Raw genomic sequence first — 19800 nt, forward strand, 5'->3', positions numbered from 1 at the left:
GTGTTAAAAAGATTGGGTCTAAACTTAGTTTCAGAAGCATAAATTGACTATACTGCTGTCTGTCCTCACCCGGACTGTCAGCTCTTTCTTACTCCTCTGAATAGAACGTGTTTTATTGATAAGTGCCTTATCAATATTTTTCCAGTAGTTACAAAACAGCAGGAAGATGGAGATTTGTTAAAATTCCTTGAATTAAGACTTTTGTGTTTTTATACAAGTTACAGTACATTCTCATTTGTGTATTCTAGACTATGTAGTTCCAACTCTAAGATAAAGGCTGTAATGCATATGATACATTTAAGGAATTTATTATTTGGTATGGTCTGTTTTGAAAATACATACTGTCATTCTTGTATTTTGTGAGGTTATTTCTGTTACCTTCAAAATAGAAGATTTTTTTGTTTACTATTTTATTTGTTTGGTTTTTTTTTGTTTTTGTTTTGTTTTGTTTTTTACAGAGACAGAGAGAGAGTCAGAGAGAGGGATAGACAGGGACAGACAGACAGGAACGGAGAGAGATGAGAAGCATCAATCATTAGTTTTTCATTGCGTGTTGCAACACCTTAGCTGTTCATTGATTGCTTTCTCATATATGCCTTGACTGCAGGCCTTCAGCAGACCAAGTACCTCTTGCTTGAGCCAGCGACCTTGGGCTCAAGCCAGTGAGCTTTTGCTCAAACCAGATGAGCCTGCGCTCAAGTTGGAGACCTCGGGGTCTCGAACCTGGGTCTTCCGCATCCCAGTCTGACGCTCTATCCACTGCGCCACTGCCTGGTCAGGCTGTTTCCTATTTTAGCTCTCTTTTCTTTTTCTTATATATCACTTCATAAACAAGGTTTGGGGTTAGCATCTGCCATTTATTTCTCTTGGAGTCTTCAGAGATTTTTTTTTTATTGGAGGTTATGATCTGAATAGTGTTTAAGTAGGGTAATGTGAATGTTAAAGTCTGTAATATATGTGTGTATCGGTGTGTAGAAATTGGTCATGATGTTTTTGATGACAGTATTATGTTGTCATTGGAAACTACTTTAATGGAATTATTAATAAGGTAGGAAACTAGAAGAGGGAAGCCCATTTATCATGTTGGCAGCCCCCCACTTTTCTCCTCTCCCTTGTCTTTATTCTCTTTCAGTGATCTAATCCACCCAAAGGCTTTAAATGGTAACTATTTGCTAATGACACTTAAATGTGTACTTCCAGCCCTCATTCATCTCTCCCTTATGCTCTAGATTTGGTAGCTTGTGGCCTCTAGACATTTCCGTTTGGATGCCTAATGGGCATCTCAGGCTTAACATGTCCAAAATTGAAATCTGTTTTCCCCCTAGTTTACTCATTTCAGTTAGTGGTACCACTCAGGCTAGAAATTTGAATTGATCCCTAATTAGTCATTTCCTGATTAGTCTAATTTGTCATTTCTTCCTCTGAAGTCTTTTTTTTTTTTTAAGTGAGAGGAGAGGAGAAAGAGAGACAGACTCCCATACACGCCCCAATTGGGATCCACCTGGCAACCCCCATCTGGGTCCAATGCTCAAATCAGCTGAGCTATCCTCAGTGCCTGAGGCTGATTCTCAGACCAGTTGAGCCACTGGCTGCAAGAGGGAAAGAGAGGGTGAGGGGAGAGAGAAGGGAAGAAAAGCAAATGGTCGCTTCTCATGTGTACCCTGACTGGGGATCAAACCTGTGACATTCGCATGCCGGGCTTATGCTCCATCCACTGAGTCAGCTGGTCAGGGCCCTGAAATCTTGACATATCCCAAACTTGTTTCCATCTCCACTGCTAAAGCCCTACTCTGTGTCTTTTTTAGTTTTTATAACAGACTTCTATAATAGATTTCTGTTCCTTGTTTGCCCCCTGGGATCTATTTTTTATACAAAAGTGAGAATGATCTTAAAATTCAAATTAGATCATATATAGCAGTGAAGAAGATGGTTAAAGATTCTCCCTCACCAAGCCTACATTCCAGTAGGGGAGAATAGATCATAAACAAGTGAACAAATAGTCATCCAGGATGATTACAATTGGTGATAGAAGAAATACATATAACTACCCTTTGTTTAATAAAGTTAATTTAAAAGTGCCTAAAATCCTTGCTGCTAAATCACAAGCCATTAAAAGAAAAAATTGTTTCCACTAATATAGTATCTTTCATCTCAACCCAAGATACTTGAATAATTTCTATAGGTAGAAAAATGTATCCCTGGCTGAATAGCTTGATTGGTAACTCAGCAGCCCAAAGCGTGGAGGTTGCCGGTTCAGTCCCTGGTCAGGGCGCATACAGGAATGGACCACTGTTCCTGTCTCTTTCTTTCCCTTCCTCTCTGGCTGAAATCAATAAATTAAAAATTTTTTTAAATGTCTCAACTGAACACTGAAAACAAATTTTCTTAAGTAACAATTTAAATGCAAAACAATTGTTCGTACCTCAAGTAGTAATAATGTAATAAAGGTTTATTCAACTCCTTTTTTATTTCTGCACAATTTTTCCCCACAAAATTTTGAGCCCTTTGTTGGCTCATTGTTATTGTATACCCCCCTAAAACTGTAAGATAAAAGTAATAGAACAGGAAAACCCTTTAGGTCAAAATAAAGGCTCAGTGTGAAAACTTATGAAAATAGTTTACACAGGTAACAGACTGAAGAGTCATTAAAGATACCACCTTTTATTTCTCTCACTTGTGTACATATGCAGAGCAAATTGTGAGTTTACCCAAACATGGCATTTAATTCAGATTTGTTCATATGATACTCTGTGATCAGAAACTATTATGGTAAGTAAAAATTTTTAGTGTGCCTTTGACTGAAACCATCATTATGAAACATCACACTTATATCGACATAGAGTGTTTTGGGATGAAAAGTCATTTTGCTAAATATAGACAAAAACAAAGCCAGAGAGTATTTGTTGTAAAGATGATAGGACTTTTTAAGAGCCATGATAGCTAAAAGCTGTCATCTTAAGTCATTAAGTGAAGTAAACAAGATATGGACTTGGTAAGTAACTCAGTAATGCCACTTTATAATAGTGGAGAAATCTTTCTGAGAGATGACATAAAGGCGAATGAGCTAGTCATGGGATAACTGGTAGGGAAAGGATTTGGGGCAGAGAAAACATGACCAGAAAGGTCCAGAGTTAGAAAGGGACTAGGTATATCTGAAGAATAGAATGGAGGCCATGGCTGACTAGAGCCCAGTTAGACTAGGGACGGATAGGACGAGAGACCATGTATGGGATGTAGTTTAAAAAATAAGTAGGAACCATGATTTGAGGGCCGTGTAGGCCATGGGAGGAGTTTTAATAAACTTCTGGGAGTAGCAAAGGGTTTTAGGCAGGAGAGGGATGTGATGACTTGGAATGACATGGTCTTTTTTCCTTACTTACTTATTTAACTGTTCTGTGAAATGGTCTGTTTATTTTTTCTCTTTAGTCTACCTCTTCTCCCCTTATTTATATCCTGGTGTATAACTTTACACCTCTTGCTTTTGTCTGATTTCTTTCATAATTGTCATAGCTATCCTTCTTTGATTTAAGTTTTGATTGAATTCTTTCACTTAATTTCCTAGAGCATTGGTTTAGCACATTCAGGAACACAAAGTAATTTGGAGCACTTGAGATTTTGGAATGTCATTTAGTTTAAGAAATAGTGAGAAGTGCACATTTTTTTGTCTTGAGGCTTTTTTAAGCCTGACTTTAGCTCCTGTATCACAAAGTAAGGCAGAATCTCTGAGTGCAATGGAATTAGCTCTGCTAGTAGAAGGACACTGGATTTAAAATTAATCAGATTGTGGCTGCAAGGAGGCAACAGCCGCCCTGAAGGAAGGAAAAGACTGGAAATTGCTGGCCCCTCTGATTATAGCGGGGCCTGGTGTCGTCATGGAGCTTCTAGACAGTCTCCTACGGTAATCGAGATGTAAACACCAACAGTGTCGGTGACTCTGACTGCAAGTCTTTCAGTGTGAATTCTGATTTGTCTGGTGTGGTTAGGACGCAGTCTTGGCATGTAATCATTGTGAAATATTTCCCAGTTCTCTGTTTGAAACAGTTACTATGAAAAGAATTGCTCTACGAGGCTGGCTACAAAATAAAGCATAAAAAGTCTTTCAAATTACCTTGTTATTTGGCTTATTAGAGGCAAAAAGGTAATTTACAGTTTAGCTTTTTTATATGTTTATAACAGACCCTTTGGTGAAAAGCAAAGCAGCTCTTCTCAGTTTGACTTTTAAAAGGTATCTATTTGTGACGGTGAGCCCCAGGGCTTTCTCTGTTCTTGACAATGTGCTGATGGTTGTGCAGCTTAGATGGTTGTGCAGCTTGGATGGAGGGTGCTCCGTGTCCCTGCAGCTGCGCACTGGCGAGGCTGTGTCTCCACCAGAAGCAAGCTTTGTTTCGTGTGGCCCTGCTGTCCGCACACAGAGCAGCCTTTGATGGGCTGCCTTTGACGTGATTTGTTTACGGCAGCCAGAAATGCTTCCTGCATAATGAGAGCAGTTAATCATGGAAACTGGGCTATTCCTGTTTGTGCACTTCTAGCAATCTTCTGTTGTAAATATTAAAAGGATGAAAACCTTTTAAAAAGGCGCAAATCAGTTAATCCATCAGATCATGTGATTTCTACTGATTACATGGATATCTTTAGGGAAGCAGAAAATGATTGCTGAACACATGCCTTGTGTTTTGATGATTGCATTAAAAGTCCCCCAGTGGGATGGCATTTATTGGCTCCCAGAGCTTTTCTTACATTAAATTTCAGTCGGCTAGTACAAGAAGAAACATTATAACTTGTATCTAACTGCCTATGTGCAGTTAAAGAATAATCTTGATCAAGCACTGCTAGGCTCTGCTAAATAGGCGAGGGTTTTCAACAAGACCCCAGACTTTTATTTTGAAGTGGAGTAGCAGCTGTTGGCTATTGCGGTGCAGAGCTGCAGCACGGCCTGGGTCACACAGTGCTCCCGGTGTCTGCAGGCTGCAGGCCGAGCCCAGTGGCGCAGGCACTAAGCTGCATTTATTTGCTGTGCTGTGTGACCTCTTGGTTTGACAAAGCTCCCAGGACCATCTGAATGGCTATGGGAGATGGTGAGTAAGATTTATTTTTCTTCTTTTGCTTGTATTATACACTTCCGTTTAAAGTGACGATCATTTGCTATGTAAGGAATATATTTCTTCCTAAAGAACGAAGGATGTGTATATGTGTATACACTCTATATGTATGTATGCACGTGTGTGCTTACTTGTCATTTGGTATCTGTTTCTACTTGATATGTCTGTATGGGATCTGGTAAATATAATGACAGTTTACCTTGCATCCTAAGCAAGCCTTCAGTGTTTGGTGGTAGATGTGAAGAAGCGATATTGCACGAAACGTAGAACATATTCAGAAGCTTTAAAAAGAGAACATGGCCTTTGGAAGAATGACAGATTTTGTCAGGAAGGTTTGGTTAACTAGCTTGACATCTTTCCTGTTGTATTTGACATGTAGAATTCTGTGGTATAAAGTAGTTAAAGAAGCAAAATGGCTTATCATAGACATTATTTTATTTTATATACTGTGGTTTGTCAGTGTCCCTAGTAAATAGTTCTCTAGAAAACATTGAGCCTTTTACAATTTCTGTATAGGATATAATTTGATCAAAAATTTATTTTGCCAGTGCTTTATTGTGACAACAATAATCTAAAAAGAACATTTCTAAATTCCTTTTTAGTTTCTCAAAACACTTTTGTATACTTAGTGCAGATTAACTCTTCAGGTACAAATAACTGTGAAGTATACAGAGTATTTTGGTGTTTCTATTTCACAGATTGGAAAACTGAGACTTGCTAAGATTTTAAGTCCCAGGCAGAGAGAGAAAACTAGAACCAAATCTAGTGCATTTGGTATTGTCTTCATAACAGTTAATACTTATGCTATTTCCCCTCCATTATTAAACCTTTTGTTAAGATGCTTAGAGGTATACTTTCTAATCGCATCTAAACCAGAGATGTATGAAGGAGAATTTGAGCTTACTTGAAAATGTTTTGTGTATTTTTTCCCAAGTTTTTAAGGAAGACTGACAATATTTGAGAGTTTAACTCCTAAGAGTTTCAGCCTTCCTTATGACTATGTAATGACTTCTCTTTAAAGGAGTTTGTCCCCTTGGGACTATGAAAAATAGGTTGCAAATTTCCCAAAATGATGATATTAGTAAATGATCATTTAAACTATTATGTACATGTTAATGGAATATGATAATAAATTTGGTTTGGCATATTGTTGTGGTTTATACCAAGAATTTATGTAACTGTTTTATATGTCCTTATATAAATAAATAACAATATAGTTTTAACTACTAATTTTTAAGGTAAAAGCAATCAAAATTAGCAAATTAAGTTTTCATATACTTAAAAGACATTGCCAGGTGTGTTTGTTTAAATCTTAATTTATAGGCAACTCTAAATTTAGTATTTGGTTAAGACTATATCCAGATTTTATTTCTTTCTTAAATATATAGGTTCAATGGCTATCAACTTATATTTATTTAGTTTTTCTTTTTTTAAGTAGTACCTAAATACATTCAGACTGTTTAGGAATGTCTTCATTTAAAAAAAATCAAACAATCTCTCAGAAAGCTCAGAGGGTAACCTTCTTATTCATTCTTTCAAAATGGAAATACTTTCATTGGAGTATGTTGATAATTAAAGTCATACATCTTTATTAAAAAATTTTAAACCCACATAATAAATAATAAAGATATGTCTATGTATAGGGTAGAGCAAAAGTAGATTTATAGATGTGAGTACACAAAACCGTTTATTCTTATATTATCATGTATTATTTTCCTTATGAAAAACTGTAAACCTACTTTTGCCTCACCCCATATATCTTGGGATTTAGTTATTAACATTTTCATATATATTCCTCTCACATATAATGCAAATATACCATACTAATATCATGTGAACATATATAACAAGTGGATTACACGGTTCCTAACCTATGTTGTTTTTATTCTTTCATTTTTAATTATGAACTTAACACAGATACAATCTTCTCCTTTTCAAAATTCAAACAATACAGGTAGAGCAAAAATCCCCTCAGAACTATTTCTAAGCCTCAATCCCAGGCATAAACAGAGATGAACACTTAGTAGTAACACAGTAGTATAGAGTTTGTCTTTTCATACCTTTTACTATGCCTTACATGCATATTAAGTGTCAAAATAAATGGTTTTGTTTTTACTGAGTTTACATAAATTATTTGCGATTTGCGTTGTACTCAATATACATGGATTTTTAAAATGTAATCATGTGTAACCGCCTCATTTGTTTGAACTGTTGCATAGAATTCCATACTATGGATGTATTACAGCCATATCTACATTTGTGGAATTTTCAATTGTTTAATCACATACAATTTTTCTAAATAATTTTTAAAAACCACTTTTATATAAAACGTATGTGTGTGTACATATACCCACACATATATTTCATAAAATTATCTAGAAGTAGGATTTCTGGATCAAAGTTGTTCTTTAATTCAGGTTGTGTTAGCTATAGCTAATTTCCTCCAAAAGAGGCTTCACCATGTGCCATCAACAATGTCGACTCTCCTGTAGTCTTTTAGTTTTTGCTGCATTTATCTTTTTAAAATTTGCCTATCCGATAAGTAAAAAATATCTCACCCTTTTAAAAACACCTCTGCTTTCTAATAAGGTTGACAATCTTCATATGTTTGTTTATTGGTACTTCTTTTTCTGTGGATGCATCCTTAGGCAACTTTTTGGTTATTTGACATTTTGTTGTTTGTTTATAGTTGTTCTTTATATATTCTGATTATTAATCTATAGTATTATCTATTTTTTTTTTTTTTGGTATTTTTCTGAAGCTGGAAACGGGGAGAGACAGTCAGACAGACTCCCACATGCGCCCGACCAGGATCCACCCGGCATTCCCACCAGGGGCAACGCTCTGCCCACCAGGGGGCGATGCTCTGCCCCTCCGGGGTGTCGCTCTGCGGCGACCAGAGCCACTCTAGCACCTGGGGCAGAGGCCAAGGAGCCATCCCCAGCGCCGGGGCCATCTTTGCTCCAATGGAGCCTTGGCTGCGGGAGAGGAAGAGAGACAGAGAGGAAGGAGGGAGGGGGTGGAGAAGCAAATGGGCGCTTCTCCTATGTGCCCTGGCCGGGAATCAAACCCGGGTCCCCCGCACGCCAGGCCGACGCTCTACCGCTGAGCCAACCGGCCAGGGCCTAGTATTATCTATTAAATATCTTATATAAGCTTAACTTCAGCCAACTTGGATTTGTTAAGCACTATAAAGACTATCAGTTGAAGAGTTTCAGGTACCTTTTTCTGTTTAATTCTATTTATTCTTACCCAAGAGTATAAAACAAAGCAGTCAGCTGATTGTGAAGTAACTCTGGGCAGTCAAGCCTAATAGAGTTACAAACCTGTAGGATTATTGTGTGGCACTGAGCCCTGCAATCTGCTGCAAAAGCTCACGAGAGGAATTTGGCCTTTTGTTGTTATGCTCACAAGTGGCTGGAAAGAAATAAGGTTTTGTTGTAAGTAGACTATTTGTAAACTTTTAACATTTCAACACAGTTTATTATTTTAAACATGAATCGTCTAAAAAATATATACAAATGATAATATAACTTTAGCTTTCTAGAAGAGGTAATCCTTCTGGGACCACTCCAAATTGACATATGACTACTGGATTTTTGGGGGGTGTAGGGAAAAATGGTTAAGAAATTATGCTTAATTGATCTCTTCTATACTCTGGAATACTCTGTAATTGGGCAATTTAAATCACTGAAAGAAAGCAGCTCTAATTTACTGGCAAAAAGACCAAATTTTTCTTGTAGGAGCAATGAAGGGGGGGGTCTATAAGGAGAAAATGATAATTAGAAGAGACAAAAGATTGAGCATTTAGCAACTGTATAGGTATTAAATGGTGGGCACTTAGATCGAAAATCTTAGCTTTTTAGAAGCAGACCCATTTACTCATTTGGGTGCATGGTCTTGGGCACCAGTAGCAGCGTATCCTTAAACATGATGTTGCTAATGATCCAGAATCTTCAAGGAAAAGTTTGTATCTTTTTCTGATAGCTCCATTTTTACAGAATTGTGTGTACATATGCACACACGTGTAAGCATGCACACATACATGTGTATGTAAATATTGAGCTCCTTGAATTGAGTGTGGGAAGAGCTTAATAATGAAATCATTCTATAGATTTTCAGTTGTTCCTTGCTAATCATTCCTATACTTTCTGGCTTAGAAATGATCAGTTCTCTATCATTCTCCAAAGTAGGTCAATTTTCTCTGCTGTTTTAGTTGGCTTTTGAGAATTCTAAGTTGCAGCTTTGCTGTGGTACTTTCTTCAAAAGCCTTCCATCCTTTTTATTTGCATTTTAAGAGAACATGTTGCTCTCCTTAGGTGCTGACTTCACAAACTCTCTGCCCCGCCTCATTTTCATTGCTCTGACGATGTTATTTTATTGGGGTTCCATTGCAGAGTTTTAAGGAAGAGAGTCAAGTGATTGAGATTATACTTTTTAATGAAAAACTTCAAACATACCCAGAAATAGAGAATATTATGATAAACCTGCATAACCACCCATTATTCAGCTTCAAGAAACGATCAGTATATAGCTTATTTTTATTCATCAGTGTTCCCATCTGTCTTCCCCAGCCCTACTGTCTGGCTGAACTGGGATATGTGTGTGTGCACATACATATTTGCTTAATTGTTTCATAAATATCTTTTTATATTTTGAATTGGGATTCATACAAGTTTTACCACTGCATTTGGTTGATATACTTCTTAAGTCTCTGTTCATTTAAAGTAACTTTCTGTCTTTTCTTCTCTTGCTGTTTATTTGTTTGAAGAAAAAACATGTCAGATTAAAGTCCTCCTACATACTAGGTTTTGTTGATTGCATTGCCATGGTGGTATTATGGTTTTGTTTTTTAATGTTTTTATATATTCTTTGTATATCCTGAAACTGAAAATTCTGCTAATGGCTTGATCAGAATTGGGTCTGATTTTTTGTTTTTGTTTGTTGTTGTTTTTCCTTTTGGTACAGATTTTTATAGATGGTATTGTATATTTTTGTCAGAAGGTATCCACTTTCTGATTGTCTTTCTTTGTGGTATTAATATTGAATAGTGGGTTCAGGTGTTACCAGCCTCATATAAAGTTCCCTATCAGTCTTTCATTTAACAGCTTTGGCAACCCTTGGTCCAAATTATTTTTACAGGATACATTCATTGTCTGCTTTGTGGTTGGAAGGTCAAGAATGGAAGCAAGGAGACCAGTTAAGAAATTGTAGTAATCTAGCAGAGCTGATACTGGTCTGGTCTTAGATTAGGAGTGACAGCAGAAGTAAAAGAGAAATAGTTGTTGGAGTTCCACACAAGAACTATTGGTAGATGATCCATGTGGGGAAGAGGAGAGAACTTGGGATGTCGCTCCCAGGTTGTGAGCATGAGCTAACCAGATGAGGTTATTATTTACTGGAATAGGAGAGAACAGGTTTGCAGATGATGTTGGTGGGGGATTATATCAAATTAGAGACATCTTTGAGATATTCATAGGGGAGATTTTTAGTAGGCTGTTGAATATACAGGTCTGAAATTGAGAGATGGTGTAGGCTAGAGACAAATATTTTTAAATTGTCAGCATATAAAAGATACTTAAAACTATTGAGAGTGGATGAAACCATTTAGAAAATGTGTAGTCTGGAGAGAAGGAGGATGTTCAGCATTTAATGATTGGGTAAAGGAGGAACAGACTGAGCAAGGGCCTGTGAGGTCAGAGGAAAGCCAAAGGGAGTCTCCTATTATAAAAGCAGAATGGGGGAGTGCAGAAAACTAAAATCTGTTCGTATTTTTGAGGTATCTGTGATAAAATAGCCTATAGGGATTATCGTTTCCTAGTATCAGCCACTATTTTGGCTGTTAGATATAACCATGATCATTGCTGGATATGCAAAAGTATAAAACAGTTCAGAAATCCAAAGTCCTATTGCTCATTGTTTTAATTAGAATAAGGAAGGATGTAGCTTCAAGTGAAAAGAGGAACTTTGGTGTAAGAAACTACTTGATATGAAACAGTCTATTTTATACATGAAAGTCCATTATGTGTGGGTTTTTCTTACTGAACTGGTTCATTGGTTCACTGAGGAAAAGTCACACAAAATGAAAAGAATTTTTTATGAGACACAGTATAGAGTTTTGATTTGCTCTTTTGTTTGCCATGTAAGATAAAGCAGTTTTTCATTTTTTATATGAAATCAGAAGCAGAATTTTTTTTTCCTATTTCTTTTCCAAGTTAGAGGAGAGAAGATAAGAGAGACAGACTCCCACATGCGCCCCGACCAGGATCCACCCAGCAACCCCCATCTGGGGCTGTGCTCACAGTCAAGCCGTTTTTTAGGGCCCGAGGAGAAGGATCCACAGAACCATCCTCAGCGCCTGGGGCTGATGCTGCTGATGCACTCAAACCAAACAGCCTTGGCTGTAGGCGGGGAAGAGAGAGAAGAAGAGAGAGGGGGACGGGAAGGGTGGAGAAGTAGGTGGGTGCTTCTCCTGTGTGCCCTGACTGGAAATCGAACTCATCACATCCACACAACAGGCCGACGCTCTGCTGCTGAGCCAACCGGCCAGGGCCCTGAAATTTCATGTTTTGTAATATGTGTATCCATAAAAGTGAAGTGGAAAGTTTGAATATCCATTTGAATATGTATATGACTTTTCTTTGAAATGAAAAAGATAAAAGGAAAGAGACTGATTATGGTCATATAAATTTATAATTTTTTATTTGAAATCTTGGGGACCATTCGTATTTTGGAATTCAGAATATGTCAGACTTTAAAAAAGTAATATGGTATTATACCGTATATTATATAGCAACCATGACTGGATTTGGGGCTGTACCTTGTAATCAAGCACATTAAAATTTGTTGTAGTGAAATAAAGATAATAAATAGCCTTGTGCCAGTTCATGTTACGTTTTGCCGTACACTGACTTCAGGTCACTTCAGATTTTGCCTGACCTGTGGTGGCACAATGGAAAAAAGTGCCACCACTTTAAATGGACCTGGAATGCTGAGGTCACCAGTTCGAAACCCTGGGCTTGCCTGGTTAAGGCACATATGAGAAGCAACTGCGAAGTACCCAGGAGTTGATACATCCTGCTTCTCCCCCCTTTCTCTCTCTGTGTCCTCTCTCTAAAATCAATCAACCAATAATATAATAATAATAATAATAATAATAATAATAATAAAAAGGATATTACCAGATCAGTTCAGATTTTGCTGCCAGATGAATTTCAAAAGCAAAAGAGTTCTAGAGCTTTTGGCTTTTAGACATGCAGATATGGAATTGTGAACCTATAGTAGCTCAGTGCTTACTGAGGACAGTTTGCAAGTGTAATATGAAGGCAACGTAAGGTAAAGCCTTAGCCTACTTGGGCTCCCCCTCTCTGCCTGTCCCTTTTGTCTTCCCTCTTTTACTCCCTTCCTCTTCCTGTCTCCTCCATTTCTTCTTTCTCCTCTTCTCCATTTCCTCTCATCTATTTCTTTCTCTGTCTCCTCCTCCCTACTTTGTCCTCCCCATCGTCTTCCTCTGTAATCTTCTCCTGTATCTATGTCTCCATCTCCATCTCTTTTTCCTCTTATCAAGTCCTCTCCTCCTTTTTCTCTCCTTTTCCATCTCCATCATATACATAACTACAGCCTGTTCACATTATTAGTTTGTATACTCTAGTACTTTTTAATATGTTCATCTTGTTCTGTTTCCGCACCAAACCATAGTATTGTCTTTTTTGAAACATTGGAGTGAAGGCCCTGGCCAGTTAGCCAGGTAGATAAGAGTGTTGGCTCCGTGTATGGATGTCTCAGGTTCAATTCCTAGTCAGGGCACACAAAAGAAGCGACCAGCTGCTTCTCTCCTCCCTTTCTCTCCCTCCCTTCCCCCTCTTCCCCTCCCACAGCCAGTGGCTCAGTTGGTTCAAGTGTTGGCCCTGGGTGCAGAGGATAGCTTGGTTGGTCTGAGGGCATCAGCCTCAGGTGCTAAAAATTGCTCAGTTGCAAGCATGGCCCCAGATGGGCAGAGTGTCAGCCCCTGATGAGGTTGCCAGGTGGATCCCAGTCGGGCACATGCGGGAGTCTATCTCTTCTCTCAAAAAAAAAAAAAATTGGAGTGAGAGCAGAGGTGTCAACATAATTATAATTTATAGGTTGCTTTCTGCATTTGCTTTTTTGTTTATTCAGTAAATATACATTTTATTTATTGATTTTTGGAGGTGGGGAGAAAGAGAAAGAGAGTGAGGGGAGAAGCAGGAAGCATCTACTCGTAGTAGTTGCTTCCTGTATGTGCCTGACCAGGCAAGCCCTGGGATATGAACTGGCAACCTCAGCGTTCCAGGTCGACACTTGATCCACTGTGCCACCCCAGGTCAGGCTATTCAGTAAATATTAAAAGTAGTACCTGCTATCTGAATCGTAGATGATTTTTTTCAGATTTATCTTGTAATTCAATAATGATCTCCTGAGCTGTGTCTAACCTGTTGTGCCTGCCAACTGAATTTAAATTGCAGTTATTTTTATTTTTAGAAATTCTGCTTGGTTGTTTTTAAAAAATTGATGTCACTTTTTTATAATTTTCTCATCCCGGAAGTTGTTTTCAAGCTTGCCTAGTAAAAAACTTCCAAGTATAGATATTTTATAGTCTGTTCTTGATAATTTAGGATTTAAAGTAGCTCTGTTCCTATTGTCTATTTCCTCCTATTCATTCTTGCTCATGGTGTCTTGTTTCTTCTCATGCTGAGTGACCTTTGAAAAAAAATTATTTTACGAATTATGTGAGGTCAGAGACTTTCTTCTGAGAAAATTGTGCATTTGCTTTGGCTGTTACTTGGGAGTATGCAAGTTTAAGCCTGCCAGGTTTAAGAGCTTGAGTGTCTTGATTGCCCAAGCGTTTGACCTACCTATTTCCCCAGGTATGAGACACATCCTTTTCTGAAAAATTCGGGGTCTAAAAACTGGGTGCATCTTATACCGTGGTTGTAGATTTTTTTTACTTGCATTTTCTGCTTTTTTGCACTTGTTTTTGCACACATTGTTGAAGACAGTGATACGTCATCAGCGCAGACGAGGACAAGTTTTGGCAGTGATGAGTAGTTGTATGAATTTTATGATGAATAAAACTTGAGTTCAATAAACTTTGTGTGATACATTTTTTTTTTCAATTTTTGGGACCCAAAATTAAGGTGCGTCTTATACATGGGAGCAACTTATACATGGGGAACTATGGTAAATGGGGGTACTCCATTTAACTTTTCTTTTGCCTTCTTTTGAGAAAAGTTTGAAAAGAATTAAGGAGTATAAGAAGTTAAGGACTTACTGATGGTTCACTCTAACCTTGAGAGTACACTTAACCCTTAAATAAGTATATAAACCCCCCCTCATGCAGTTGAAAATGTTCATATGACCTTTGACTCCCCTAAAACTTAATTCCCCTCAGTATAAGAGGGGTTTGTTCTAGGACCCCCACGTATACCAGTGTCAGATGCTGAATGTAAAATGGTGTAGAACAGTCCCTCCACATCTGTGGACTCCCAACTGCAGAGCTAAACAGTACAGGTGTTTATTTAAGAAATCCTTGTATAAGTGGAACAGCACAGTTCGAATCCGTGTTGTTCAAGGGCACCTGTCTTTTCGTTTGGTATATCAGCTTCTGGTGGGAAGACTCTCAGGTTAGTTCTTATGTGGGTATTTGAATTTTGTTCCCTTTGCCCCACAGGCTTTCAGAATAGAATATTCAAACATAATGGTTTTATTCTTATATTTCTTACTATTTTGTCAGATATTTATTGTTTTATAGGAGATATTTTAAAATACGTATTTTATCCACTGGTTATTATTTACTTTTGGTGTTTTGTTTCAAATAATCTACTAATGCTTTTACTGGAGACCAAGTTTCCCTGTTATGAAATGTGCTATTCTGATCATTGTTCCACATGCTGAAGATACTGAAATTGGCAAAGTAGACAAAAAATTCTCATCCTAATAGGCAATACATTTCAATGGAGGAGAGAAGTAATAAACAAAATAAGTAGACTATATAAAAGGTAAGTAAAGGATGGAGTTATAGGGACAGAACAATAGTGTTTGGATTCTGTAAGGTTATAATTATATAATAGTATCCAGAGAAGACCTTTTTGAGAAAGTGATAGATGAGTAAAGATTTGAAGTTGAGTAAATATTGTGGCTAAGAAGGTGAAGGGTGTTATTCTAGGCAAAGGGAACAAGTGTAGAGATCCTGATATGAGTCACAGCAAGGAGACTGGTGAGGTTGAATTGGAGAGAAAGGTGACTAGTGTGTAGAAGATGAGGTTAGGAAGACCTGCCTGACCAGGCGGTGGCGCAGTGGATAGAACGTCGGACTGGGATGCCGAGGACCCAGGTTCGAGACCCCGAGGTCACCAGCTTGAGCGCGGGCTCATCTGGCTTGAGCAAAGAGTTCACCAGCTTAGACCCAAGGTCGCTGGCTCCAGCAGGGGGTTGCTCGGTCTGCTGAAGCCCTGCGGTCAAGGCACATGTGAGAAAGCAATCAATGAACAACTAAGAAGTCGCAACGCGCAACGAGAAACTGATGATTGATGCTTCTCATCTCTCTCCGCTCCTGTCTGTCTGTCCCTGTCTATCTCTGCCTCTGTAAAAAAAAAAAAAAAAAAAGACCTGCGTGATATCTAAGATTTTGCAGATCTTGGAGTCCTGGTAGGCCTTTTTATGGGTCATAGGATTTTGAGCATCAGTGTGACATGACTTTGTTCAGCTCAGGACACGTTCTATTGAGAGTAAATTTGGGGGAGTGAGTGAGGGTGGGAAGCTGGAAGAGGAGCTAGCTATGGTTATCTTGGGATTGTTTTAGGTAATGAATTTATAGCATAAACAAGAAAAAGCTCTACTTACTTCCAATCCAGCTTCTAGTTCACTCATACAATCCAGCTTCTAGTTCACTCATACAAGTATCTTATTTCAGGAAGAGGTGCTAGGAAAAAATATAACTTATTTGTCCTGATATTTTATTAAGAAAATATTTTTAATGAAAGGGAGTATATATTCTTTTAGTGTATGCCTCAACCCTACCTCCGAAATAACACTGACTTATTTTAGTATATAGATTATAAAAATAATTTAAATAAGTACCTGAGATTTAATAGACTTGATATTTCTTTTAATATATTAAATTATAATGACATAGCCCTGGCCAGATAGCGAGGTTGGCTAGGGCATCATCCCAAGGCGCAGTGGTTGTTGATTCCATCCCCAGTCAGGGTACGAACAGGAACAGGTCTATGCTCCTGTCTCTCTCTCTCTCTCTCTCTCTCTTTCTCTTTCTCTCCACCCCCTTCCTCTCTAGCTAAATCTTTCAATAAAATTTAAAATGATAATGACATAAAATAGGAAGAAAGAAAATATTTTAACCTAAATAAACTACAAACTTTTTATTTTTTAATGATTCTTTTTATTGAATTTATTGGGGTGACACTGGCTAAAAAAATTATATAGGTTTCAGATGTACAATTCTACAACATGTCATGTATACACAATTGTGTGTTTGTGTTTACTATCCCATGTCAAATCTCCATCCTGCAAACTATTTTTAATTAGAGGCTTGTGATGTAGTTCTAGGAATTCTTTTAACTTATAGTTCAAAAAATATATTTATTTAACCTTATTGGAAATGGGTAAAATTTATTTCCCTCTATGGTTGTAGATTTGCCCATTTTTCTTTTTAGTTCCTCATTTTTTGCTTTATATATTTGAAGCTGTGTTACTGGTTCATAAAAATTTGAGGTTCTTAATTAGGGTTCCGAATTTATTCTCTTTATCATTATTAGAAGTTTCTCTTTATCTCTAATAATGTTTCTTCAGGCTGTTTTGTTTGAAGTTAGTGTAGCTATGCCAGCTTTCTTTTGGTTGGTATTTGCGATGGTCTTTCTCTATCATTTTACTTTTTATTTTAATCTGACCTCATATGTAAAGTATATTTTATTTAAGCAATTTATTTTTAAAATTCTGTCTTGGCCTTTTACTTGGAATATTTTGTTTATTTACATTTGAGGCAGTTACTAATATATTTGGTTTTATTTTTGCCACTTTGTTATTTATTTATTTGTTTGTTTATAGATAGGAAAGGAGAGAGATGGAGAAGCATTAACTTGCAGTTGTGGCATCTTAGTTGTTCAATTGCTCTCTCACACGTGCCCTGCCAGTGACCCCTTGCTCAAGGCAGCAACCTTGGGCTCAAGCCAGAGACCATGGGGTCATGTCTATGATTCCATGCTCAAGCCCGCAACCCCACGCTCAAGCTGGTGAGCCTGCACTCAAGCCAGATGAGTCCACACTCAAGCTGGTGACCTCGGGGTTTCAAACCTGCGTCCTCAGTGTCCCAGATCGATGCTCTATCCACTACACCACAGCCTGGCCAGGCTGATACTTTATTTATTTCTTTATCCACTTGTTTTGGCTTTTTTTTGTCCCCTTTCCTGCTTTTTGATTAATTTTTAATTTTAGTTTTATTACTTTATGTATACATTTACTTTTATTATAGTGGTTGCTCTAGAGGAGCAATTTTCAACTGTTTTTATCTGATAGCACACATATACTAAACACTAAAATTCCATGGCACACCAGAAAATATATTTTTTGCTGATCTGAAAATGAAAAAGATATTTTAATTCATTCACACAGATGGCTATTGTTGTATTAACTGTTGTCATTTCTTTATTTGATAGTCTAAGGGGGGAAGGCCAGGGCCCCTGACTAAGTAGTCAGGTATGGCATGTTTTAAAAATTCCTGCAGCACACCAGGGTGCTGCGGCACACTGGCTGACAGTCTAGAGCAGGAATTGGCAAACTGTTGCTTGCAGGCCAAATCCAAATGCCCACCTGTTTTGAGTATAAAAAGTTATTGAAACACAGCTACACTCATTTGCTTATATACTGTGTATCACTACTTTGTCACTACAGTGGTATAACTGAGTAGTTCCACAGAGACACCTTTATATATGGTTTGTAAAGCCTAACCATATATATTGCCCTTTATAGACTAAGTTTGCCGATTCCTGGCCTTTTATAGACTAAGTTTGCCAGTTCCTGGTTCTTAGATTTAATCATGCATCAGAATCACTAGGTGATTGGGCCCCTACCTCCAGAGTTTCTGATTTAGTAGATTTGGGTTAAGGTCTGAGAATTGGCTTTTCTAGCAAATTGCCAGGTGATGCTCAGTTGCTGGTCCTGGATCACATTTTGAGTACCATTAGGTTACAATATACATCTTCAACTTAATACAGCCTAAAGTTACTGTACTTAGGGAAGTTTACTACTTCTGCAACAATGGTTAAATGGCATATTACCCTTTAATTTTGTTTGCTTGCCTCTTAGGAACACTATTTTATAATAATCTCAACCTGGCAACAACTCAAATGTCTAGTAGAATGGATATTAATAAATTGCTATATATTCATATAGTAGGAAATTATATATAAGTAATGAAGATGAATCTTCCAAGCATTGTATTTATTATATTGAGTGAAAAGAAGCCAGGTGCCAGAGTACCTATTGTATGATTTCTTTTTTATTTATTTATTTATTTTTGGAGAGAGGGACAGATAGGGACAGACAGGAAGGGAGAGAGATGAGAAGCATCAATTCTTTATTGTGGCACCTTAGTTGTTCATTGATTGCTTTCGTATATGTGCCTTGACTGGGGGCCTCCAGCCGAGCCAGCGACCTTGGGCTTCAATCCAGCGACCATGAGGTCATGTCTGTGATCCCATGCTCAAACCAGCAACCCTGCACTCAAGTTGGCCCATGCTCAAGCTGGATGAGCCCTCGCTCAAGCCATTGACCTTAGGGTTTCAAACCTGGGTCTTCTGCATCCCAGGTCGACTCTCTACCCACTGCGCCACTGCCTGGTCAGGCTGTTTGATTCCTTTTTTTTTTTTTTTTTTTTTCATTTTTTCGAAGCTGGAAACGGGGAGGCAGTCAGACAGACTCCCGCATGTGCCCGACTGGGATCCACCCGGCATGCCCACCAGGGAGCGATGCTCTGCCCCTCTGTGGCGTTGCTCTATTGCATCCAGAGTCATTCTAGCGCCTGAGGAGAGGCCACAGAGCCATCCTCAGCGCCCAGGCCAACTTTGCTCCAATGGAGCCTTGGCTGCGGGAGGGGAAGAGAGAGACAGAGAGGAAGGAGAGGGGGAGGGGTGGAGAAGCAGATGGGCGCTTCTCCTGTGTGCCCTGGCCGGGAATCGAACCCGGGACTCCTGCACGCCAGGCCGACGCTCTACCACTGAGCCAACCGGCCAGGGCCTGATTCCTTTTATACTAAGTTCACAAATGGATAAAACCAACTTATGGTGTTAAAAGTCAAGACTAGTTAGCTTTGGCAGGAACTAGTGACTTTGGGGGGGTTCAGTAAGGGTGCCCACAGGATGCTGATAATGGATTATTGGTCAGGAGACTGGTTATACTGGAATGTCTATTTTGTAAAAATTAATTGAGCTGCATAGTTATGATTTGTATATTTTTTCTGCCTTATTTTGATAAGAATGATTTTCAGAAGTTTGAGAATGTTAAGAGTTAAATTTTTTTTAAATAGTAGAGACATTTGCTCTTTTCAATTCTTATGTGTTTGTAGGAACAGAACACTGTTTCCATGGGAACCTCTGGCTACTCGGTGTTTCAGTACTCATCTTTCAGTAGATTTGTGTGTCTACTGTCTCTCTTAGCTACCTTTTTTATA

General features: G+C 38.2%; 1 protein-coding gene across 43 annotated transcripts in view; it reads left to right on the top strand.

Moving 5' to 3' along the window:
- Positions 1–19800, top strand: part of CLASP2 (cytoplasmic linker associated protein 2) — a 168940-nt gene that overhangs the window by 37729 nt on the left and 111411 nt on the right. The window contains exon 1 of one of the 43 annotated variants that reach the window (XM_066350564.1): positions 4932–5075. The exons of the other annotated variants lie outside the window; for them this stretch is intronic. Within the exon in view, the coding sequence (XP_066206661.1) occupies positions 5060–5075 (16 nt within the window). The 5' untranslated portion in view covers positions 4932–5059. Of the gene's footprint in view, positions 1–4931; positions 5076–19800 lie in introns of those variants that run through there. 43 annotated transcript variants of the gene reach the window in all.

This window comes from Saccopteryx leptura, chromosome 10 (genome assembly GCF_036850995.1).
Source record: "Saccopteryx leptura isolate mSacLep1 chromosome 10, mSacLep1_pri_phased_curated, whole genome shotgun sequence".
Taxonomy (NCBI): domain Eukaryota; kingdom Metazoa; phylum Chordata; class Mammalia; order Chiroptera; family Emballonuridae; genus Saccopteryx; species Saccopteryx leptura.